General features: G+C 42.5%; 1 protein-coding gene across 2 annotated transcripts in view; it reads right to left on the bottom strand.

Annotated features, from left to right (window-relative positions):
- The window catches only part of cand1 (cullin-associated and neddylation-dissociated 1), a 50,074-nt gene that overhangs the window by 15,909 nt on the left and 7,086 nt on the right, over positions 1–27,079 (bottom strand). Inside the window, exons 3-9 of one of the 2 annotated variants that reach the window (XM_055650813.1) lie at positions 17,741–17,895; positions 12,659–12,782; positions 9,995–10,251; positions 9,798–9,903; positions 6,887–7,035; positions 3,962–4,254; positions 3,199–3,340 (exon numbers count right to left, since the gene is read on the bottom strand). In XM_055650813.1, the coding sequence (XP_055506788.1) occupies positions 3,199–3,340; positions 3,962–4,254; positions 6,887–7,035; positions 9,798–9,903; positions 9,995–10,251; positions 12,659–12,782; positions 17,741–17,895 (1,226 nt within the window). The remainder of the gene's footprint in view (positions 1–3,198; positions 3,341–3,961; positions 4,255–6,886; positions 7,036–9,797; positions 9,904–9,994; positions 10,252–12,658; positions 12,783–17,740; positions 17,896–27,079) is intronic. The other variant, XM_055650814.1, reaches the window with a different exon arrangement.

The following is a 27,079-nucleotide window of genomic DNA, read 5'->3' as shown; positions in this document are numbered from 1 at the left end:
AATATTAACGCATCTCCTGCAAATATCCTAGTGCATTTCCTCAGAAGTAAAGCAGTCATCATACTAGGGATTTGCTATTTTTGGAGTTAGCATGTTTACTGGATATTTTATTCCTCAGTTGTCCAATCCTGCACTAACACATATGCTGTTCCTTTCTAAATTATCAAAATGTCACAAATTGTATTCTATAGAAATATAAATACTATTTGCTGAAGCTAAACCTAAATTTAGAACAATTTGTAAACCTACTACACTGATTTAGATGTGTCACTAACATGCAAAAAACAGATAATATTTGGTGGTGGGACATTCATTAATAAATATTAAAACATTTACAAATTGCTTCTTACTTTAAAACTACAGGTGCACAACCTTTTATCCGGTGTTCCAGAAACCGAAAAGCTCAGAAAACCGGCCATTTTTTCCAGATGTCGTCTGCGCACCAAAGCTCGCGTTTGGCGCCAAACCTGACCCAAAACGACCCACGGTCAAACCAGGTCTGTACTACTGTAGCGGCTGCCTCCTCCCTGGAGACCGGGAGACGCTTAAACATGTGTAAATCATTGCTTAAATGTTAGTCAGTTAGTTTGGAGGGCTTTTTTGTGAAGGGGGGTGAAGGGGTAAACTTTAATTCTTAGTCCCCTACCTGGTCGGAGAGGCGGGGAGCGGTCAATGCCTTACCGGGTCGCCGTGCAGTAAGCTCCGCAGTGCTGTGGCCGGTGGGGCTGCGGGCGGCGCCGGTTGTAGCTCCGACCCCGGCAACTCTACCCCTGGCTGCGAGGCGCTCCAAATCCAGCGCGGCCCGCGGCCGGACGCCCCAGCTCCGCGAATGTCGGGAGTCGGCGACGTCGCAGCGCTGGGATACCAGCGGGGTGCGGGCAATGCCTTACCGGGTCGCCGTGCGGCAAGCTCCGGAGCGCTGTGGCCGCCGACACACAACATCGCGGAGCGTCGCTGGATTTGGAGCCGCGCAGCCAGGGGTAGAGTTGCCGGGGTCGGAGCTCCAACCGGCGCCGCCCGCGGCTGGACGGAGCCCCCAGCTCCGCGGCTCCAAATCCAGCGACGCTCCGCGAATGTTGGAAGAAGGCGGCCACAGCGCTCCGGAGCTTGCCGCACGGCGACCCGGTAAGGCATTGCTCGCTCCCCGCTGGTATCCCAGCACTGCGACCAAAGATCCTATAGCGGAGCTCCTCTAGGATCTTTGGCTGCGACGCCGCCGACTCCCAACATTCTCGGAGCTGGGACGTCCGGCCGCGGGCCGCGCTGGATTTGGAGCGCCTCGCAGCCAGGGGTAGAGTTGCCGGGGTCGGAGCCACAACCGGCGCCGCCCGCGGCCGGACGGAGCCCCCAGCTCCGCGAGGTTGGGAGTCGCCGACCAGGTAGGTAGGGGACTAAGAATTAAAGTTTCCCTCTTCACCCCTACACCACCACCACCACATAAAATCCCTCCAAACTAACTGACTAACATTTATGCAATGATTCTCCCGGTCTCCGGGGAGGAGGCAGCTGCTCCAGACTTTTCAAGCCGCCCGCGCTACCTACCTAATCTACGCTAAAAATCTTCCATTCTGAAATCCGAAAATGTCCGAAATCCGACAAGTGTCTGGTCCCAAGGCTTTCGGATAAAAGGTTGTGCACCTGTATCTGTATTTTAGGAAGCAATTCCTTCCCCCTTTCATAAAATAATTTTCTTCCTTCATTCCATTGTTTGTTTGTTTAATTTCCACAGATGAAAAAAATAGCAATTTCAAATTTTTCTTTATTTTGTTGACTATGTCCTAATGATTTTTTCATATTAACTTTTCTTTTCAGGCAAAATTCACAACATGCTCCACACTAATATTGTAATCTCAGGTTCTGGTATAAAGTATAAAAGAAGTATGAAGTATATTTGTGAATAAATAGCAATTAAAATAATACAATAATGAGTAAAAGTCCAAATGCCACTTCTGCATTTTCTGAATGATTACGGTCAAAACAATTCATACACATTTGCTGCTCTGAAATGCCTTCACAAGCCCCACAGGACATACTCAGAACATTTAAGAAAATAAAAAACAAATTCTACTTGGTGTGACCAATGGTTTGATGGGAGCAACCTTCATTTAGCATCTGGCAGATTGATGCAGGAAGATTGTTCCCGATGTTGGGGAAGTCCAGAACAAGGGGTCACAGTTTAAGGATAAGGGGGAAATCTTTTAGGACTGAGATGAGGAAAACATTTTTCACACAGAGAGTGGTGAATCTCTGGAATTCTCTGCCACAGAAGGTAGTTGAGGCCAGTTCATTGGCTATATTTAAGAGGGAGTTAGATGTGGCCCTTGAGGCTAAAGGGATCAGGGGGTATGGAGAGAAGGCAGGTACAGGATACTGAGTTGGATGATCAGCCATGATCATATTGATTGGCGGTGCAGGCTCGAAGGGCCGAATGGCCTACTCCTGCACCTATTTTCTATGTTTCTATGTACTTCACTCTATTATTGGATTCCACATAAGGACCAACTGTAGTCAGAGCATGCTAGTATTTGCTAGCATTATACTGTAGACTTAGTGAACATATACCGACCATTCGCAACATAGGATCGGAATCTATATTCACTTAAATGAATAATTATAATCTGAAAATGAGGAGGTAATGCTATGCCATTTCATTTCTTTTGCGCTATAATACATTTATATTTTTAATCTAAATATTTAGAAAAAAATTAAGAGTTTTAAATGTTCTTTTATTTAGATATTTTACAATTAAGTTTTTTTGGAAGTTTCACAGGCTATGATCGGCAAGGCTGATTTCGTGGGTGGGACTTTTGTTAACAAGGCTGTTGGTGTCCCTGGCTGAGCGCTTGTTTCGACCAACGTCTCACAACCTCTCAATCTCCACCTTCCTGGGGTTTAAGGTCAGGACATTGCCTGCTGCAACTGACCCAGTTAACAGCAATTTCCATGCAAAATAGCCCATTAGCACAGAAGATAAATCATAGAAGAACAACACTGCAGGATGGAGTTCAAACATAGAAATCAGCACTTGTTTACAACAGCATCAACTCACGAGGGTAACAATTGAATCTTAGGACTCTTGCATTCCAATTTCATATGTTGGGGTATATATTTTCAAAACTCTGCTTTATACCTTTGAGTTAATTTTTAGAGTGCAATAAATCACAAACATCTTAGAAAATAACTTGACAAACACTTTACCAGAAACAAGAACTGGTATATGCTGAGTTAAAGCACCAGGTAACACATTAACAAGCTCGGTTAGCATGTGAAAACAGCACTGGCGGGTCTTCACACTCTTCTCTTTCATCTGCCTATGTAAAGCTTTTACAATGTTGGGAACCTGCAAAAGACGAAAAGTTAAGCAGGATCAGAATTATTTTTCCTTAAATGCTTCACAAATGAAGTGGGAACACAATAAGAAATCATTTAATCAAATGTTCAACAAGATACCGTACTTCAATTTCAAAATATATAGAATTTCAAAAGTCCCAAGTCTTCCTACATAAGCAAAATGGAAGACATTTAAGATGAGGTAATATTCCATTTTCAAATCACGAACAGGTCACATTAAAAAAAATCTATACAATTTACTTTAATACACAATCCAAATGAAGAGAAACATTTCTTGTATGAAGCACATGCAGACGGCACATATAATTTAAAGCACCAAGACTGTCAATCCCATGGACTCAACAGCTTGGAGAAAAAAAAATGCAGTTGCAATTAATTCGTCTCAAATTGGATGAAATAATAAATACAAAGAAACTACACAAGGTATTCTGAAAAAAGAAAAGCCTAATAAGCAGTGATAATCAGAAGACATTTAAAAAAATATTCTGCACTTTACTTTCTAAAATGGAGGAAACATCATCTGAATATAGACAAATAACAGTATTTAAGATGAAGCCACACAAGAAAAAAAGTACTAACCTATTAAAGTAAAGCCCATCTTTAAACTTACTTGATTTTGAAGCATGACCAACGGTGTCTCTTCCTGCTCCATTGCATCTGGGTCAAGATGCCAGCTCTGAGCAGGCCTGGTCTGTTTCAGCAGTGAGAGATAGGCATGGAACACATCTGCTTTAACATTTTCCTCGCGCTCCTTGAATCTGGCGATCAGCGCCGGAGATATAGCTTTGTAAAATTCTGGTAGCATTTCATGACGAGTGCTAACCACACCATCCAAACATTTGGCAGCAGCACGACGCACCTTCCAGCTCATATCGTCATCATCACTGTATTCATCATCACTTCCTAATAACAGTTGTGGATGAGGGTGCAACAAATTATTCTACATGACCATAAACATTTTAAAAAATCACAACAGATATTTGATCAATGAGAACTAGAGAAAGAGAAATTCAGTGTGGATTTTCATGGCTGGTTAAATATCAATTCACTGCTGGTTAAATCATTTTGCAAAATGGCACAAACACAGGACAGACCTAAGCAGTGCAGAACACCCAAAAACCACCACTGTTATTAATTAATATGCAAATGTCATATTAAGAGTCTGAGTAGAAGCCAACTTTCTAGAAATAAAAAAATGTGTTCACATTAAAATAATGAAGCTACATTTGATACCCAGCTACCACATCCTTAAAAACAAAACCTTGTACAAACTCGGTGCATCCAAAAGCAAGTTACCATATATTTTTAGAAGTACAATTTTGTGGAGCACAGTAAAAGAAGAAAACGCTGGAAACACTATATGTTTCCAGCTGGAAACACTATATAGTAACTGTGGAAATAAAAACAGTTAATGTTTTAAGGTTGAAGGTTGACAAGTCTCATTCCACAGATGCTGTCAAGGCAGGAGTTTTCTCACCCACAAGAGGGCAGCTTACTGTTTGATTTTTTAAAATCTGTACGTCAGTGCAATGCATTGTATATTATTGTCATGCATACCGAGATATTGTGCATGCTAAGCAGACAAAATCATGCACATGATTAGCTGGTAATGCAAAAAGAGAAAGGTAACAGCATACAGAATATAGTATTACAGCTCCAGAGAAAGGTCATATAAAGAAAACTGCAATGCTGCAAGGAGGTAGATTTAACATCCTTCTTTTATGAGGGGTTCTTTTAATGGTATGATGAACCTAGGCAAGAAGCTGTTTTTGAATCTGGTCGTATATATTTTTAAGCTTTTTAATCTTCTGCCCAACAGAGAGCAGAGAAGAGGAATCAATGGCATTGTGGGTAGTCCTTGATTATGTTGGTTGCTTTCTTAAAGGAGTGCAACAGAGTCAATGAGGGGATGATTGGTTTGTGTGATAGACTGGGGTGTGTCTACGACCCTTTGCAATTTCTTGTGGTCTTGGCCCAGAGCAATTGCTAAACCAAGTTGTGATGCATCCCAATAGGATGCTCTCTTATAGTGCATCTGTAGAAATCAGTAGGTAATTTAAGACATGCTACATTTCCTCTTCTTCTGATGAAGTAGCGTTGATGTATTTAATATCAATGCAGTTGGACCAGGTCAGGTGATTGGTGATATTAATGCTGGGAACTTGAACCTCTCAACCATCTCTACTGCAGCACCATTATTGTACTCTACACCACTCCCTGAAGTTGATAACTAGCTCTTTAATTTTGCTGACATTGATGGGGAGTTTGTTGTTTTGAAACCATGTTACTATGCTCTCTATCTCCTTCCTGTACTCAATCACATCATTGTTTGAGATCCAGCCCACTACTGTATCTGCATCGGTGTCATCTGCAAACTTGGAAATGAAGTTGGAGCAGAATTTGGCCACATGATTGCGAGCATATGGGGGTTGGGGGGGCGTATAATAAAAGGCTGAGAATGTGTACGCAAGGGTCACCATTGTGGAATATGTTTTGTCGACTATCCTCACTGATTGTATTCTATGGGTCAAGAAGGATCCATACACAAAGGGACCAAGGGTGCCAAGTCCTAGGTCCAAGAGTTTGGAGATGGGCTTGGTTGGACATTATGGTGTCTTCTGGATTTTTGAGAGCGATTGGGACCCACGATCTTTTGGCACTACCAACCAAGCCAAGCCTGACATTTGAACATGACCTGAATAGTAAGTTCCTGAATATTTGCAAACCTACAACCTAAAGAATAGTTGCCCCTGAAAGTCCCTTCAATAAGATCATGGCTGATCACATTTTGTCCTTTGCACTGCTTTCACACTCTCTCCCTATATCCCTCAATCCATTGTAGTTTAAAATGTCTGTTAACAATAATAAATAAACTAATAATAAATTGACACAACGCCTTTAAAAATAATAATCTCAACATCCACCCTGCCCATTCCCTCTGAAAACATTTCAACAATTTCGCATTCTGCGGAAGTCTAAATGTAGCTAGGCCCAATCTGCACAATTTTTCTTCAAATATCTATCCTTTCATCCCAGAAATCAACTTGTTTTCCCACACTCGCTTCAACACAATCACACCCTTCCTCAAATAGAAAAACCGAGTATAGATAGTAATCCTGGTAATCTCTCCATCACTCTATAAAAATTGTAAACCCACTTATCGCTGTCTCAAAAGTTTGCTACAGTGCATTCACTCCCTTTACCCATACCATCAATCTAGAGTACGAGTAGTTTAGGCCAGAATGCTGATCGCTTTAGTAATGCATTAGATACTAACATCATTCCAATTAGAGGATATATTTATTCTGATATTTTAGCCTAGTTAACCTCCCTTAGCCATGTTTCTATGAAAATTCTATGAAGAACAGTCTAGGGTACCTACGATAATATACAAAGCAACATTTTTCCTCTCCATCTCGGTACAAGTGACACTAATAAACCAATACAAATACATTCCAACATATTTTACTCAATGCTAGATCTGCCACCTCACTTTAATGCAAGAGTAGAGAACATTTTTTATCATTTCTGTAACCTTGATCATCATCATCTCCACCTTCGGATTCCATTGCAGCATCATCGTCATCGTCATCATCGTCATAATTGTAATTGGGGTCATACGTCAAGTACCTCAGGCATAGGTTAATGATGGTGGTGACATGAAGGAACACTTCCTTTGGGCACCTAGGAAACACAATAATTGCACGTTCAAATTTACCGTATTTCCCGGCAATGAAGACGCTATTTTTACCCTAAAATAAAGCCCAAAATTTTACCTGCACCTTGCAGGCTGAAGGCGAGATTGTTAGCCAAGAAAGATCTACTTGGGCCAAATCGCTTTTAAAACATGGAGGGGGACGACACAATGAGAGGCCCACACAGAGGTCGGCAACCTACGGCCCAGATCCGGCCCGTAGGCATTTTTTTTTTTTCCAATTAGTTTTTGCGACTTGGGAACTGCAGCCAGTCCCGGGGTACGCAGGCGACCTGCCAGCCGACCTGGGCGCTACAGCCAGTCCCGTGGCATGCAGACGACCTGGGAACTGCAGTAATTCCCAGGACACGCAGCCGACCTGGGAACTACTTCCAGACCTGTGGCAAGCGAGCCGACCTGGCCGCAACAGCCAGAGCTGTGGCAAACAAGCCGACCTGGCCGCAACAGCCAGACATGGGGCAAGCGAGCCGACATGGGAACTGCAGCCATTCCCGGGGCACGCAGCCGACCTGGGTGTCACAGCTAGAAACATAGAAACATAGAAATTAGGTGCAGGAGTAGGCCATTCGGCCCTTCGAGCCTGCACCGCCATTCAATATGATCATGGCTGATTATCCAACCGTACCTGCCTTCTCTCCATACCCCCTGATCCCTTTAGCCACAAGGGCCACATCTAACTCCCTCTTAAATATAGCCAATGAACTGTCCTCAACTACCCTCTGTGGCAGAGAGTTCCAGAGATTCACCACTCTCTGTGTGAAAAACTAGACTTAGGGGCAAGCGAGCCGACCTAGTGCTACAACCATTCCCGGGGCACGCAGCCGACCTGGGAATTGCAGCCAGACCAGGGCGTTACAGCCAGACCTGCCAGCCGACCTGGGCGCTACAACCATTCCTAGAAATATAGAAACATAAAAAATAGGTGCAGGAGTAGGCCATTCGGCCCTTCGAGCCTGCACCGCCATTCAATATGATCATGGCTGATCATCCAACTCGGTATCCTGTACCTGCCTTCTCTCCATACCCCCTGATCCCTTTAGTCACAAGGGTCACATCTAACTCCCTCTTAAATATAGCCAATGAACTGGCCTCAACTACCTTCTGTGGCAGAGAATTCCCCAGATTCACCACTCTCTGTGTAAAAAATGATTTTCTCACCTCGGTCCTAAAAGATTTCCCCCTTATCCTTAAACTGTGACCCCTTGTTCTGGACTTCCCCAACATCGGGAATATTCTTCCTGCATCTAGCCTGTCCAACCCCTTAAGGATTTTGCAAGTTTCTATAAGATCCCCCCTCAATCTTCTAAATTCTAGCGAGTCCAAGCCGAGTCCATCCAGTCTTTCTTCATATGAAAGTTCTGCCATCCCAGGAATCAGTCTGGTGAACCTTCTCTGTACTCCCTCTTTGGCAAGAATTTCTTTCCTCAGATTAGGAGACCAAAACTGTACGCAATACTCCAGGTGTAGTATCACCAAGACCCTGTACAAATGCAGTAGAACCTCCCTGCTCTTATACTCAAATCCTTTTGCTATTCCCGGGGCACGCAGCCGACCTGGGGCTAGCGCACCAGCCTGGGCGCAACAGCCAAACCTGCCAGCTGACCTGGGCGCGACAACCAGACCTGGGACTGGCTGAAGCGCTCAGGTCATAAAACATGGGTTGTCCCGCATCTCTCAATACATGGGGGGGGGGGGGGGGGGGGGGGGGGGGGGGGGAAACAGGGGTCCTTTCACAGTGTGTGGGGGGTCTGGAGTCTGGCCCAGGTCAGCATGGCCTGGGCTGCACAAAGTAGTAAACGTGGCTGGGCTGACAGGAGTAAAGTTGCGGGGTGGGCAGGAGCGTTGAGAAGGAGGGGGTTGGGGTACATGCCAGCAACTCGCTCAGTAGCTCGGGTGGCTGCGAGCGGCCGCCGGGACCGGACAGCGGAACCGGCCGCCACCTCACCGCCTTCTGCCGGCCCACCCGCCAGCCAGCCACGGTGTCCATCGGCACAGGCGCAACCGGTGGAGGTGGTGGCAGCAGGCAGTGAAGAAAGCTATTGGTATGTTAGCATTCATAGCAAAAGGATTTGAGTATAGGAGCAGGGAGGTTCTACTGCAGTTGTACAGGGTCTTGGTGAGACCACACCTGTAGTATTGCGTACAGTTTTGGTCTCCTAATCTGAGGAAAGACATTCTTGTCGTAGAGGGAGTACAGAGAAGGTTCACCAGACTGATTCCTGGGATGTCAGGACTTTCGTATGAAGAAAGACTGGATAGACTCGGCTTGTACTCGCTAAAATTTAGAAGATTGAGGGGGGATCTTATAGAAACTTACAAAATTCTTAAAGGGTTGGACAGGCTCGATGCAGGAAGATTGTTCCCGATGTTGGGGAAGTCCAGAACAAGGGGTCACGGTATAAGGATAAGGGGGAAATCTTTTAGGACCGAGATGAGAAAACCATTTTTCATACAGAGAGTGGTGAATCTCTGGAATTCTCTGCCACAGAAGGTAGTTGAGGCCAGTTCATTGGCTATATTTAAGAGGGAGTTAGATGTGGCCCTTGTGGCTAAAGGGATCAGGGGTATGGAGAGAAGGCAGGTACAGGATACCGAGTTGGATGATCAGCCATGATCATATTGAATGGCGATGCAGGCTCGAAGGGCCGAATGGCCTACTACTGCACCTATTTTCTATGTTTCTATTCTGTGGCAACATTTTAAATTTCGATTTAGTAACATTACACTGTACCTTCTCACAAATGATTCAAAGGCTTGAATGCAGTATTCTCTTAGTTCATCATCTTCAACGCTGCAGAACTTAACAACTAATGGAATAATTTTCTCAAGATATTCCCCTAAAGAGAAAACAAAGATTCAAATATTTTAAAATTGTGATAAATAAACCATCACATTATTTTGTGAAGGATAAATGGAGATGTGCGTTACCTATTCGATGTCCTGCCTGTCTGCTAATAGCAGCAATGCACTGAATATAGGTTCTGGTTGTGGACATAGATTCATTTTTGGCCAACTCTGTCAACAAATGTTCAATCAGGTCAATAAAGACCAGGGTTCCACAGCTCATAACAAGGTGACCAAGGGCAATAATAGTTCTCTTCCGTACTGCAAGTCGAGGACTGGTGAGCTGTGGAAGAAGGCAGTTCAAAATTGATGGATGGAAATTAACCAGCAGACCTCCTTGCCTAGAAAAGATAAAAAGATTCCAGTTACTTTCCAACTCAAAATAGCTGCTCTAGTTTATACCGATCTAAAATGCCCTTTTAATTTGGGAACCCACCAGGCACCTCCCAAATACACCTTCAAAAAGATACTACTGATAATCAATAAAAATCAGTTTATAATATATATATTTTAATGATTTTTATAAAATCAAGTTAAACTGAGCATTAATATTTCTTGTCCAGTTACAAAGGGAAATTTGTCCCGTACCAGGTTAGGTATTTAATCTTTTAATTAAAGAAGACTAATTAAATTACCGCTTCTATCTTTTTTCTTTAAATGTTTTAGTTGGATATCTTTGATCTGAAACTTGATATTTTCAGTTCAGTTTACTTGAGGTCAACAAATATCTTCCACAGTTACGTTACTTCAAGTCTTGCAGGTTATCAGACTATACAAAAATATGTTCCAGAGGGGGCATTTTAATTTAGTGGATTAATTCTGTGTAGGCCTTGCCCAGGTTTGACTTCCCAAATTGCAACACCTCACACCTATCTGCAGTTATGGATAGGGATGATTTAAAGGGATATATGCCAAACATGGACAGGTGTGACTAGTATAGATGAGGCATCTTTCTTGGTATATGCAATTTGGGCCGAAGACCCTGTTTCTGTGCTGTATGACTCTAATTCAACATACTGAGATTTTTTTTGATTTTTTTTTATTACATCCTATCAAACATGGCCTAACATAAGCTTTCAAATACCTATTTTGGTATGATGGAATATGATGCACATCCAACGCAAGATTTAAGCTGTGTAGGAAAGAACTGCAGATGTTGGTTTAAATCGAAGATAGACACAAAATGTTGGAGTAACTCAGCGGGACTTCTTCAGTCTGAAGAAGGGTCTCGACCCGAAATGTCACCTATTCCTTCTTTCCAGAGATGCTGCCTGTTCCGCTGAGTTACTCCAGCATTTTGTGTCCACAAGATTTAAGCTTACACACTAGGGATAAGGAATATTTAAAAATAAAATAAACCTGCAGATGCTGGAAATCAGAAGCAATAACAGAAAATGCTGCAAACATCAATGGAAACTGATACAGTTCCACTCTTGCAGTTCAACGACCCTTCATTAGAATTGGAACTAGGTTCTGACGAAGGGTTTTCATCGTGAAATAGAACACTTTCACAGATGCTACCTGATTCGCTGAGTGCTTCTAGCGCTTTATTTTGCTGTAAGGAATATTTGTTGATACCAAGTACTTGATAAGCATAAAACCAGTGCTATGTTAAACAGAATTGTATGAACTAACTTTCTGTTGTAAGTAAAATTAAAAATATTGAGTGAAATCCAAAAACACATTCCTTAAGTCAGCTGATTTGTAGCTACCCTGCCATTATTTTGTAGATTAAATCATATTAGTCATCACTGCTGTCATGTCATTGATTTTGTTTGTAATACAGACTCCATGGGTCACAAAGTTGCTGGTTAGGGGCAATAGATCCAGACTACATTGTCGGTATTCAGCTGTTCCCACTAAAAGTCATGGACTTGAGTTGACCTAGTGCAGGCCTGTGACTTATTAAGTAACAGATGTCACCTATCCATCATTTACATTCCACCTGGCGCCCAACAGCATAGTACAAACTTGCAGGAGTCCACAGTGTTACAACAGGAATCTGACTGTACAATTAGAGATAATTTAGATCAAAGGAAATATCAGCTTGGATAAGCCAAGTTTTTTTTAAACACTTTAAATGTTTTATTTGAATACCATTTCAAATAGTTTTTAAAACGTCCCTGCCTGCCAGGCATTTAAAAAAAAAGCAAAACAATTGATTGGCTTTAACACCAGACAGATGTCCATTGTCTATTTTGTCTTTAGTTCAAAGACTGTCAAAGGGTTACAGAGACAGAGCTTCACAATTACACCCAATGCATGTTTACTGCTGAGACCTTTCTTCCCCTCATAACCAAGGTGTGCAAGGAAAACAAGTTTGATTCTTTGTGTTAAGCCTGTTAATTGTGGATAGTGATTCTGGATAGCAAACCAGTGTCACCATAAGCCAATCTATTTAAATTCACCGATCTTTACTTCAAAATGGCTACCATTCTGCAGCATTCTTAATTTTTGGCCTTTAAAGCAGGATTGCTTGCAGTGCCTTCTTACAATTGATTTCCATTGTGACATTTTCATTTCTACCCCGATGTAACATTGTACATCTTTATACATAAACTGGATTGATGTATGGCATGACATTTCACAGCTGTAAAGCATTTGCTGTTTGGACAACACTCTCGAGTACAGTTTATGAACACAGATAGAGTTACAATGCCTTATTAGTAGAATGCATACAGTTTATTTTTTTGCTTATTACCAGAGTTGTTTGAAGTAAGGATTCACATAATTTAATGCCAAAATTACCTGCTAAGCATATCTGCCATGATATCCAGTGCTTCCAACTGAACAGAAACATCTTCCTGTTTTGCAATGGCATTAGTGAGACGTCCTGTGATTTTTTTACAGACATTAGCTGCCAAAGCAGATCCTGGAAAATAAATGCACATTCCCAAAACGCTTCACATAAGCAATACAGACGAACTTTGCTGAGTGCCAGTGTTCTATGTAATATAGGGATTTGTTCCAGTCACATAACACCACCACTTTGACCACAATTTGTAAAAGCGTACTTGAAATTTGTCTTCCTAACCAAGGGCTAATTTCACATAACCGACAACTCCAGAGACATGGCTAAATAGCCAGGTTCATTGGTCAAACATATAATTCTTTAAAACAAAATAACAACAAAACTATTAAAGCGCAAAGAGTAAGAAGAGTATAAACAGATAAAAAAGGCAAGTTGAAAAGATAGACCTCGTGTTGGAAATGTTTAGAACTGTTCAGCAAACTAATTTTTTTGCAATAACATCAAGTGACAGAGAATTGTTAATTGCTGGATTTAAACATAAAAAGTACATAGTTGCCTCCACTCATCACCTTAATTATTCTTTTTCACGTTATCATTCACTGTACTTCTTGTTTCTTCCGTTTTTCTGTCATTTTGTGATGTGTTTGCACGATCATCTCTCACTGACAACTAATCTATTTTTTTTTAAACTAATTCTCTGAATTATTCACATAATATAGTAAGATCATGAGGCATGTTGCAGAAACACATTTGTATTCCATCATGTCCTTCAACACCTATGGTTAATCAAAATGTAACAATCAAAATAACAGAATAATCATAAAACTTGAACTGGGATAGTTTGGAGTAGAGATGCAAGGTACTGCAGATGCTGGTTTACAAAAAAGAAGATGTGCTGGACTAACTCAACAGGTCAGACAGCATCTCTGGACAACATGGATAGGGTGCGGTTAAGGTCGGAACGCTTCCTCAGACTGATTGTGGTGGGGATGAGAATGGTGAAATAGAGGAGGATCAGGACAAAGTCCAGTGAGTAATAGGTGGACACAGATGGGGGGTGGGGGAGTTTTAATAGACGGATGATTGGATAAACGTCAGACAAAGGGTGTGAGTCAAGCATAGCCAAGGTGCAGATTGTGCAACCAGAGGAAGGAATATAGGTGGAAGGAGAAAAATGGGTGCAAGTCCAGGTGAGACACTGGAAGGTGGGGGGAAGTGGGATTGTTTGGAAAATCACCTAAAATTGGAGAATTCCACATTCATACCATTAGGTTGTAAGCTACCCAACTAGAATACAAGGTGCTATTCCCTCTGTTTGTGTGTGGCCACACTCTGTCAGTGGAAGCAGCCAGGTTAGAAAGGTTGGTATGGGAACAGAAAGGGGAGTTGAAATGTTTAGTAATCGATAGAACAAGCAGGCCCTGGCAGACCCAGCACAATTGTTCCGTGATATTTTCACCAAGATGATGCTTAGTCTCACCAATGCATTGGAGGCCACATCTGGAAGACCAAATGGAGTAAATGAGGTTAAACAAGGTGTACACGAACCGTTATCTCACCCAGAAGGACTGCTGGGGTCCCTGGATGGAGGTGAGGAAGGAGGTATAGGGACGTGTTACATATCCAGTGATCGCAAAGGAAACCTGGGGAAACGTGGTAATTTGAATGGGAAGGGATAAGTGAACTAAAGACAGATACAGGGAGCAGTTTCTGTGGAAGACGGAAACGGGTGGAAATGGGAAGATGTGACAATGCAGCTGGCAGAGAATGAAGTGTTGAATCCGCCAGGCGGAGGAGAATGTTAGCAGAGGGAAATTGATTGGGTGTCTGATCAAGGAAGAACCGGAGGACCTTGACACCTTCCTGGTGGGGGCTGGAGGTGTAAAGGGATGGATGTCCATAGTAAAGCCAAAGCAATTGAAAGGTACTGATGAGTTGAAGAGAGTGGATCAGAAATCATCCTTTCACTCAAATGGAAGTGGAAACATGCAACTTAATTCATATAAAGTCTGTGAACATGTCAATTTTATTAGAATAGTGCACAAATTGCTTTGTAAGTAAATGGAGTTGAGATTCAGATCAGGTGCAACACAGATCAGTGACAGAACAGCTTCAAGGAAATGAATAACAAAACACGTATCTTAAAGATTTTATCCATGCTCTTCTGAAAGTAAGATTATGAAAATTATATCTATTAATAGATCAATGAAATACAGATGCATTAATGAGATACATAAATTCATCCCAGCATTACAAACTTGGCTTAATAAAATTCCATCACTCAAATTAATACTGACTAAGTCTCCATTGACAATCAATGAACAGCTGCAAATGTCTTCCATGCTTTACACTTATTAGTGCTTCCTCATTTCCCTCAAAAACCTGGCTATAACTTTTATATTATGGTCCCAATTCTCAAACCCTCTAGTTTGTAAGACTAGAAAAGTCATATTTGTCTCGAGAACACCAACAACCAGAAGCAACTAGATTTTGCTATCTTCAATTGGCTTATTAATATTTTTCATTCCTTGAAATCTAAAGGGTCTAATCCTATACCCCGTCAATGTAGATCAAGAGTTCAAAATAATTTATAATCAGCTAGCTATAGTAAATTGTGAATATAACTAAATTATCTAGAAATTGTAATATTTCTATAATCCATGTTTATATATTACCAAGATATAAGGGTGGCAGAGAGGTAGAGTTGCTGCCTTACAGCACCAGAGACCCAGGCTCGATCTGGACTACGGGTGCTGTCCGTACAGAGTTTGTGCTTTCTCCCCATGGCCCCATGGGTTTTCTCAGAGATCTTCAGTTTCCTCCCACACTCCAAAGATGTACAGGTTTGTAGGTTAATTGGCTTGGTATAAATGTAAATTGTCTCTAGTGTATGTAGCATAGTGTTAATGTGCAGGGATTGCTGGTCAGCACGGACGCAGTGGGCAGAAGGGCCCGTCTCCACGTTGTATCTCAAGTTCAAGTATGCATTTATTGTCACTTATCCAATTAAGGTACAGTGAAATTTGAGTCACTAAAACCAAAAATAAGATTAACAACTAAAGTTAATATTTTTACTACCGAATTTATGATTAAAGGTATATTTAGGCTGTGGGCCGAGCATCAGAAATGTGTCTAGACATAGGATTTTGTGACCCAAGTCACCAAACTCCATGAAATTTTCACATATTGTGTAAAAATTTCTATATAAATCACCCCTGAAACTCGATATGAAGAAGACGTCCACATTTTTATTAAATTAAAGAAAAACCGAAAAAATGGCGGGGAATTTTTTAGTCCAATCAAAGCACATTTAACATTGAGTTGGCTGCCAGTTGGCCAATCACGCGCTTTGTTTCAGGCTAGCACACAAAATGGCTGAGGGGGCTTCACAGATGCCTGTTTTACTGGAGATTCCGATGTGTTGTTCTGTGGGATAAATGCCGTAGAAACTTGCAGCAGGTTAATTGTATTTAGTGGGAAAAGCATTAAAAAGTCTGAAGAAAGTGCTGCGAAGTGGATTAAAGTGCAAGAAAGCCTTCAAAGTCCCTGCTGATGTGCTGGAACACAAAGGCCCCCATGAATCAACTAACTGAAAGGTAAGACTAAAGTCTGAATTTATGAAAATCTATCTGTATGGACTTTAATTAATTTAATTGCACCATTTTATAATGTGAATAAATTCATTCATACATTATTCATTCCTTATTCATGCATTCATTCATTCACACATTCATTCATTCATTCATTCATTCATTCGTTCATTCATGAAATTGAGGGCCTAAACTATAACATAGTCAATTAAACATTGTCACTAATGCCAGCTTGTAGTAGAGTAATAAGTCTTTAACAAATAATCTCGGAGCTGCCTGCGAAAACTTACCGGGAAAAAGTGCTCCGATCGCGAGACATAGGTACTCGCCGCGGTAAAGTGAAGCCGCGGTCTCAATTAATAAGCAGCTTATTCGCGAACGCGGAGCCGCGGATCATCTCCGCGGGGGAGGGGGGGGGGCTGTACATAGTGCCGTCTGTAGCGGTCGTTTACAGACCCCGAGAACAGGAGAACAATGGAGGGATATCGATCGCTCTTTACCGCGAGTACCTAGGTCCCGCGGTCGGAGCACTTTTTCCCGGTAAGTTTTCGCAGGCAGCTCCGAGATTAGTTGTTAAAGACTTATTACTCTACAACAGGCTGGCATTAGTGACAATGTTTAATTGACTGTGTTATAGTTTAGGCCCTCAATTTCATGAATGAATGAATGATTGAATGAATGAATGAATGTATGATTAAATGTATGTATGAATGAAGTGAATGAATGATTGAAAGTGAGTGAGTGAATGAATGAATAAGGAATGAATGAATTTATTCACATTATAAATGGTGCAATTAAATTAATTAAAGTCCATACAGATAGATTTTCATAAATTCAGACTTTAGTCTTACCTTTCAGTTAGTTGATTCATGGGGGCCTTCTTTGTGTTCCAGCACATCAGCAGGGACTTTGAAGGCTTTCTTGCACTTTAATCCACTTCGCCACTTTCTTCAGCCTTTTTAATGCTTTTCCCACTAAATACAATTAACCTGCTGCAAGTTTCCACGACATTTATTCCACAGAACAACACATCGGAATCTCCAGTAAAACAGGCATCTGTGAAGCCCCCTCAGCCATTTTGTGTGCTAGCCTGAAACAAAGCGCGTGATTGGCCAACTGGCAGACAACTCAATGTTAAATGTGCTTTGATTGGACTAAAAAATTCACGATATTTTTCCATTTTTTCTCTTAATTTAATAAAAATGTGCAAGTCTTTTTCATATCGAGTTTCATGGGTGATTTATATAGATTTTTATACACAATATGTGAAATCTTCATGTAGTTTGGTGACTTGGGTCACGAACCTGCAGAATAAAGCTCCTCGGCCCACAGCCTAATTATTTCGGAAAGCTTACGCAGATTGTGGGTGATTGCTTATATAAATGCTATTACAATTCAAGCTAAAATATAGCAATGTTCATTGCAGGGCAGGATGGTAAACACAAAAGAATCTTTCATGAGGAGCTGATTATTTGAACATAAACGTACCACTAGAAGCTGGCGGCAGTTCTCCAATCACCGTTTTCAGTCCAATACTGGAAATATCTCGGAGCTGTTCTTTGTCTGACAGCATATTGGTACACAAGGTATCCACAATTGTCTCCACCTGATATTCCTTTACTTTGCTGACCAAAGGACCAAGGCTAAAGAACAAATATTTAATTGCACTTAAACAGAATAAACTAGAACACACTCAAAATTAAGATTCGACACATCAATCTTATGTGTTACTCCAGATTTAATCACACGTATTAAATGCAACATCTCCTCTTCAAAAAACCTCTTTCTACATTAAATGAATATTAAAAAATATTGATGCGGGAAATCTGAAATTAAAATAGAAAATGCTGAAAACACAGCAGATTCGAATACCCTTCAATAGAACTGAGAAAATGAGTTAGATTTAAATTGTTTCAAAACAAAATAGAAACTTGTTTTCTCTTTACGACAAAGGGAGTGCAGGTTTACAGATGCTGCCTCACGTAATGCATGTTTCCAACATTTTGTTTTGCTACTCTTTCCACAACTTATTTTTTAAATGCTTTTCTTATAAAGAAGCTTGTGTACTGCTACTATTTAACCTCAATGATAACTATTTTGTGGAAGAAAAAATAAATTACTCTTGCATCGAGGACAATGCATTTTGTCAAAACATGGGTGGCAGTAAATCATTGAATAATAAATCAACATTCTCACATTTTCTGCCAATAATTGCAAGAGTTAAAATGATTATTTGGAGCAAATGGTCATGAAAACTCCACTGCTGTTTAATATATAAAATAGCCAGCTGAGTTAAAAACTATGACTTAAGATTACAGATCACGAAAAGATAACAATTCAATATACAAAAAAAATCACAAAGCGCTGGAATATCTTAGCAGGTCAGGAAGCATCTCTGGAGAACATGGATATGTAGGAACAGAGTAAGAACAGAGAGATAGGGGAGCTGAATGTGTGGCTGAGTAGTAGGTGCAGGATGCCGGGATTTAGTTTCCTCAACCATTGGGATCTCTTCTTGGGCAGGGGTGATCTGTACATAAGAGACAGGTTGCACCTTAACTGGAGGGGGACCAACTGGAGGGGGACCAAAATTCTGGCAGGCAGGTTTGCTAGTGCTACACGGGTGGGTTTAAACTAAATAGTGGGGGGGTGAGGTCAACAACGTGGAAGCATATGCGTAGAGTTAACGAGAAAGAGAGTGCAGGAAAGGTCACGGAAGTCTCAAGAAATACAGTTCTCGTTGAAAACATTAGCGATGCAATGATACTGATTTCCGACGGGCACGGTGATGGACGCACCACACATCTCTGTCCTCCATGCAACTGGCAAGCTCCTCTTTTGTCTCTACACAAGCGTCTTCCATAAACATCTCCAGCATCGGCTTGATTGGCCATGCCAGGTCACGTCTTCCATGGGTGGGTTCCCAATGCACAACCTTGTTTGCTGGCATTACTGGGTGGCGGTGGCAGTGACCAGTGAGTCTCATCCTTCTCTACCTGATTTTCTCGGACGTTGGTGATGTGGTCCCTCCAAATGACATTTTGAACCTTTCTGGGCATTCGGGTGTAGGTACCATCAAGAGACTTAGACAGTTCTCGAGTGAGAGACCATGCCTCACACCCGTATAATAATATGGTCTCTACAGTGGCAAGGAAGAATCTCAGTTTGAGACCCTTAATCCGAGACGTCCAGATTTTCCCCATGTTATTGAGGGCTTTTCATGTGAGCACTTTCCAGACCTTGATGCCATTCAGAAATAACAGGACAGAAAGTTTAAAAAGGGGGAAGAGAGTAAGGTCGGGTAAAATCGGGATGGTTGTGAGATGAGGGGTGGTCAACACTGAATTTAAGGTATTATATTTGAATGCACATAGCACAAGTAACAAAGTGGACGGCCTTCTAGCACATTTGGAAATTAGCAGGTATGATGTTGTAGGCATTACAGAGACATGGCTGCAAGAGGTTCAGAGCTGACAGTTGGATATTCAGGGTTATAGGTCCCATCGGAAAGACAGGAGGTGGGCAGAGGGGGTGAGGTAGCTCTGTTGGTTAGGAATGAAATTGAGTCCATAGCAAGGGGAGACATAGGATCAGATAGAAACATAGAAAATAGGTGCAGGAGGCCATTCGGCCCTTCGAGCCAGCATCGCCATTCATTGTGATCATGGCTGATCGTTCGCTATCAATAACCCGTGCCTGCCTTCTCCCCATATCCCTTGAATCCACTAGCCCCTAGAGCTCTAACTCTCTCTTAAATCCATCCAGTGATTTGGCCTCCACTGCCCTCTGTGGCAGGGAATTCTATAAATCGACAACTCTCTGGGTGAAAACGTTTTTTCTCACCTCGGTCTTAAATGACCTCCCCTTTATTCGAAGACTGTGGCCACTGGTTCTGGACTCGCCCAACATTGGGAACATTTTTTCTGCATCTAGCTTGTCCAGTCCTTTTAAAATGTTATATGTTTCTATAAGATGCCCCCTCATCCTTCTAAACTCCAGTGAATACAAGCCTGGTCTTTTCAATCTTTCCTCATATGACAGTCCCGCCATCCCAGGGATCAATCTCGTGAACCTACGCTGCACTGCCTCAATCACAAGGATGTCCTTCCTCAAATTAGGAGACCAAAACTGTGCACAATACTCCAGATGTGGTCTCACCAGAGCCCTATACAATTGCAGAAGAACCTCTTTACTCCTATACTGAAATCCTCTTGTTATGAAGGCCAACATTCCATTAGCTTTCTTCACTGCCTGCTGTACCTGTAAACCAACTTTCAGTGCCCGGTGTACAAGGACGCCCAGGTCTCGCTGCACCTCCCCCTTTACCTAACCTAACCCCATTGAGATAATAATCTGCCCCCTTGTTTTTGCCGCCAAAGTGGATAACCTCACATTTATTTATATTATACTGCATCTGCCACGCATCTGCCCACTCACTCAACCTGTCCAGGTCACACTGCAACCTCCTAACATCCTCTTCACAGTTCACACTGCCACCCAGCTTTGTGTCATCCGCAAACTTGCTAGTGTTGCTCCTAATCCCCTCTTCCAAATCATTAATATATATGGTAAACAGTTGTGGCCCCAACACCGAGCCTCGTGGCACTCCACTCGCCACTGCCTGCCATTCTGAAAAGGACCCGTTCACTCCTACTCTTGTCTGCCAACCAATTTTCTATCCATGTCAACACCCTACCCCCAATACCATGTGCTCTAATCTTAGTCACCAGTCTCCCGCGCGGGACTTTATCAAAGGCTACATCCACTGGCACCCCTTCGTCCATTTTACTTGTAACATCCTCAAAAAATTCCTGAAGATGAGTCAAGCATGATTGCCCTTTCATAAATCCATGTTGACTTGGACTAACCCTTTTACTGCTATCCAAATGCCCCATTATTACCTCTTTAATAATCGACTCCAGCATCTTTCCCACCACCGAAGTCAGGCTAACTGGTCTGTAATTCCCCGTTTGTAGAGTTATTGTGGATGGAGCTGAGAAATTATACATGTAAAAAGACTCTGATGGGAGTTATTTACAGGCCCCCAAACAGTAGTCAGAATATAGGGTTCAAGTTACATCATGAGATAAAATTGGCATTTAAATAAAACAATGCTAGTGGTCATGGGATATTTCAATATGCAGGTAGACTGGGAAAATCAAGTTAGGACTGGACCCCAAGAAAGGGAATTTGTAGAGTGCATCCGAGTTGGATTCTTAGAGCAGCTTGTAGTGGAGCTTACCAGGGAAAAGGCAATTCTGGATTCAGTGTTAGGCAATGAACCGGATTTGATAAAGGAACTCATGGTAAAGGAACCATTAGGAGGTAGATACCACAACATGATAAGTTTTAATCTCCAATTTGAGATGGGGAAGGTGAAATCGGATGAGACGGTATTGTAGGAGAGCAAAGGGGACTACAGATGCACGAGGGAGGAGCTGGCCAAAGTTGACTGGAAAGGGATCCGAGGAGGGGTGACGGTAGAACAGCAATGGCAGGAATTTCTGGGAATAATCTGGAAGATGCATGATATTTTCATTCCAAAGAGGAAGAAAGATTCTTGGGGGAGAAAGTGGCGACCGTGGCTGACAAGGGAAGTCAAGAACAATATAAAATTAAAAGAGAAGGCATATAACATAGCAAAGATTAGTGGAAATCCAGAGGATTGGGAAGCTTTTAAAGAACAGCAGAAGGTAGCTAAAAAGGCAATATGGGGTGAAAAGATGTAATACGAAGGTAGGTTAGCCAATAATATAAAAGAGGATAGCAAGAGATTCTTCAGTTATATAAAGTGTGAGAAAGAGGCAAGAGCGGAAGTTGGGCAGTTGGAGAATGATGCATGAGAAGTGGCAATGGGAAATAAAGAAATGAAGAGGAGTTGAATAACTTTTTTGCAACAGTCTTCACAGTGGAAGACACCAGCAACGTGCCTGAAATTCAAGAGAGTCAGTGGTTGGAAATTAGAGGAGTGGCTATTACCAGGGAGAATGTGCCTGGGAAGCTGAAAGGACTGAAGGTGGATAAGTCACCTGGACCATATGGACTGCACCCAAGGGTTCTGAAAGAGGTGGCTTTAGAGATTGTGACGGCATTGACAGTGACATTTCAAGAATCACTAGAGACAGGAGAGGTCCCAGGTGATTGGGTAAATTTCCAATATTACCCCGCTGCACATGAAAGGAGCAAAGCAGAATAGTGGAAACTAGAGGCCGTTTAACATGACTTTGGTGGTTGGTAAGATTTTAGAGTCCATTATAAATTATGAGGTTACAGAGTACTTATAAGTTCATGACAAAATAAGGAAAATCAGCATGGCTTTGTGAAGGGGAGGTCTTGCTTGACAAATTTGCTGGAATTCTTTGAAGTAAATAGCAGGACAGACAAAAGAGAGTCAGTAGATGCTGTTTACTTAGATTTACAGAAACCCTTGCATAAGGTGCCACACGTGAGGCTGCTAAGGAAGATGAGAGCCCATGGTATGAAAGGGCAGATACTAGCATGGATAGCAGGTTGGCTGGATGGCAAAAGCCAAAGAGTGGCAATAAAGGGGGCTTTTTCTGGTTGGCTGCCAGTGACTAGCGGAGTTCTGCAGGGGTCGGTGCTGGGGCCGCTACTCCTCACGTTGTATATTAATGATTTGGACGAGGGGATTGAAGGCTTGTGGCTAAGTTTGTGGATGACACGAAAATAGGTGGAAGGACAGGTAGTGTAGAGAAGGCAGGGACTCTGCAGAAGGACATGGACAGGTTGGGAGAGTGGGCAGAGAAGTGGCAGATGGAATATAGTGTAGCATTGTGTGGAGTCATGCATTTTGGTAGTTGGAATAAAGGCATAGACTATTTTCTAAATGGGGAGAATCCAGAAATTTGAGATGCAAAGGGACTTGGGAGTGCTGGTGCGGGATTCCCAAAAAGTTAATCTGCAAGTCAAATAGGTAGTAAAGAAAGCAAACTCAATGCTCACATTTATTTCAAGAGGGCTTGTATACAAAAAACAGGGATGTAACGCTGAGGCTCTATAAGGCACTGGTAAGGCCACATTTGGAATATTGTGAACAATACTCTGGGTGCCATATCTGAGGAAGGATATGCTGGCTCTGGAGAGGGTCCAGAGGAGGTGTACAAGAATGATCCCAGGAATTAGTAGGTTAACCTATTATGAGCATTTGGCGGCACTGTATTCGCTGGAGTTTAGAAGAATGAGGGGGACCTCATTGAAACATACAGAATGAAATGCTTGAATAGAGTGGATGTGGAGTGGATGTTTCCACTAGTGGGAGAGTCTAGGACTTGAGGTCATAGCTTCAGAATTAAAGGACGTTCTTTTAGGAAGGAGATGATGAGAAATTTATTTTGTCAGAGGGTGGTGAATCTGTGGAATTCATCGCCACAGAAGGCTGTGGAGGACAAGTCAGTGGATAATTGTAAGGCAGGGATAGATAGATACTTGATTAGTACAGGTGTCAGAGGTTATGGGGAGATGGCAGGAGAATGGGGTTAGGAGGGAGGGATAGATCAGCCATGATTGAATGGCGGAGTAGGCTTTATGGGCCAAATGACCTAATTCTACTATCACCTACAACCCTAGGTGACGGTTTGGGCCAGGACCCTTCTATTGGCTGATTGTGTACATGTGTGTGGGGTGGTGGGAAGAAAGCTGGAAGACGGGGACAGGACAAAGCCCTCACATTTTTCTCCCCTTATCTTCTCCTCATTTCCCCCACCACCATGGACATCCAGCCCACTTACACCTCCATCACCTACCAGGAAGGTCTCTTCGACATCTCTGCCACCACCATCACATCTTGCCATCCCCACCCATTTCCACCTTCCGCAGAGAACGCTCCCTGCGCATCTCTTTGGTTCACTTATCCCTTCCCACCCAAACTATTACTTTCCCCAGGGAGGTTCTCTTGCAACTGCAGGACATGTTACATTTGACCCTCCCTCACCTCCATCCAGGGACCCAAGCAGTCCCTCGCGGTGAGACAGAGGTTCATGTGCATCTCTTCTAACGTCATCTACTGTATTTTCTGTTCCCAATGTGGCCTCCTATACAATGGTGAGACCAAGATAGAATTGGTGACCATTTCTCTGCACACTTGCTCTCAGTCTACCAAGGCCTGCTGGTTTGTTGTACACTATAACTCCCCTTCTAATTCCCTTGCTAACCTTTGCATCCTGGGCCTCATCCACTACCAGAGTGAGGCCACACGCAAACTGGAGGAACAGCACCTTGTATTCTACTTGGGTATCTTACAAGAGATCAGTGTGCAAAATTAGAGCACGTGGCATTGGGGGTAGGGCATTGACATGGATAGAGAACTGGTCGGCAGACAGGAAGCCAAGGGTAAGATTTAATGAGTCCTTTTGAGAATGGCAGGCAGTGACTAGTGGGGTTGGGATCCCAGTTATTTACAATATATATTAACGATTTAAATGAACGAAATTGAAAGTAACATATCCAGGTTTGCGGATGACACAAAGCTGGGTGGCATAGTGAGCTGCGAGGAGGATGCTATGAGGCTGCGGGGTAATTTGGATAGGTTGCGTGAGTGGGCAGATGCAGTACAATGTGGATAAATGTGAGGTTATCCACTATGATGGCAAGAACAAGAAGACAGATTATTATCTGAATGATCTCAAATTAGGAAAAAGAGAGGTTCAATGAGACCTGGGTGTACTTGTACATCAGTCACTGAAAGTAAGCATGCAGGTAGAGCAGGCAGTGAAGAAAGCTAAAGGCATGTTGGCCTTCATTGCAAGAGGATGTGAGTTTAGGAGCAAGGAGGTCCTACTGCAGTTGTACAGGGCCCTGGTGAGTCCGCACCTGGAGTATGTGTGGTGTTTCGGTCTCCTAATTTGAGATAGGACATTCGTGCTATTGAGGGAGTGCAGCATAGGCTCACCAGGTTCATTCCCAGGATGGTGGGATTGACATATGAGGAAAGAATGGGTCGACTGGGCTTGTATTCACTGGAATTTAGAAGGATGAGAGGGAATCGTATAGAAACATATAAAATTCTTAAGGGATTGGACAGGCTGGATACAGGAAAAATGTTCCCGATATTGGGGGAGTCCAGAACCAGGGGTCACAGTTTATGAATAAGGCGTAGGCCATTTAGGACTGAAATGAGGAAAAACTTTTTCACCCAGAGTTGTGAATCTGTGCAATTCTCTGCCACAGGTGGCAGTGGAGGCCAATTCACTGGTTGTTTTCAAGAGAGTTAGATTTAGCTCTTAGGGCTAACGGAATCAAGGGATATGGGGGAAAAAGCAGGTTAGATGATCAGCCATGATATTGAATGACGGTGCTGGCTCGAAGGGCCGAATGGCCTACTCCTGCACCTATTTTCTATGTTTTCTAACCTAACGGTATGAACATTGAATTCTCCAATTTCTCTCCCCCTTTCCTGCACTTCACCTGGACTTGCACCCATTTCTCCTCTTCCACCTATATTACATAGAAACATAGAAATTAGGTGCAGGAGTAGGCCATTCGGCCCTTCGAGCCTGCACCGCCATTCAATATGATCATGGCTGATCATCCAACTCAGTATCCCATACCTGCCTTCTCTCCATACCCCCTGATCCCCTTAGCCACAAGGGCCACATCTAACTCCCTCTTAAATATAGCCAATGAACTGGCCTCAACTACCCTCTGTGGCAGAGAGTTCCAGAGATTCACCACTCTCTGTGTGAAAAAAGTTCTTCTCATCTCGGTTTTACAGGACTTCCCCCTTATCCATAAGCTGTGACCCCTTGTCCTGGACTTCCCCAACATCGGGAACAATCTTCCTGCATCTAGCCTGTCCAACCCCTTAAGAATTTTGTAAGTTTTTTTTTTAAAGAATTTTGTAAGTCCTCATAATATTCCTTGCTCTGGCTTCACAATGTATATCATGTCTATGCTTTTGCCTCACATCTTTAGGCTTTTCATGTATGGCCCTTTTCCAACTATCTGCCCCTCAGTACTCTACCTACCACTTGCAAGGCTTTGTCTTGTCCCTCCTCTATTCCAGCTTTATCACGTCCCCCCACCACAATTTGTCTGAAGAAGGGACCCAACACGATGTGTCAAGTATCCACGCTCTCCAGAGATACTGCCTGACCTGCTGAGTTCCTCTAATACTGTCTTTTTTTGTAAAGCAGCATCTGCAGTTTCTTAGTTTATACTTGTATAGGCTAAAATCCTGGAGGCAAGTTGGTTCAACCTATTTTATAAGGCTAAACATATTGGGTTGGATTTCACAAGTTATTGTCACTGGTTCTGAACTGCACTAAGCGGTGACTTCGAACTGACTTCCCAGCACATGCTGTGAAATGCTGAAGTCTGGGATTAGCTGTCAGATTTAAGATTCCATGCAGTGAGGTGTGGTGCAGGTTCTGGGACCTCATTAATTTCAATTGGATCAAGGTAATGAATATGGAAAATTACCCCTCCCCCCAATAAAGCTGTACTTCACTTTTGTTTTTTTTTAAACTTAAATTAACAAAAAATAGTGATATTTAATCTAATTTTCAGAATTTTAAATGTCTGAATAGCACCAAGTTTTTTAGCTGACAAAAGCGTACCCCCAAGTTTTGTCAGTCAAGGCAGGGTGAGGATGTTGTGAAGGGTTACATGCTTCTCAGGTCACATCACCAGCTCTAGACATGTACTAGAATGGGGGACGAGAACGGGGGAAACCACAAGTGACAATTCCTGGCCAGCAGAAACGGGACCAAAATACATTCTGCTTTTAAATTATTTACTTTAGGGGTTATGATGTATCTTTAGACCACAAAATACAACCTTGATAAGGAAGCATAATTGTTCCACTTATTA

Source organism: Leucoraja erinacea, chromosome 19 (genome assembly GCF_028641065.1).
Source record: "Leucoraja erinacea ecotype New England chromosome 19, Leri_hhj_1, whole genome shotgun sequence".
Lineage (NCBI taxonomy): Eukaryota > Metazoa > Chordata > Chondrichthyes > Rajiformes > Rajidae > Leucoraja > Leucoraja erinaceus.
The sequence above is the reverse complement of the archived record's forward strand: the minus strand, read 5'-3'. Positions and strand labels throughout refer to the sequence as shown.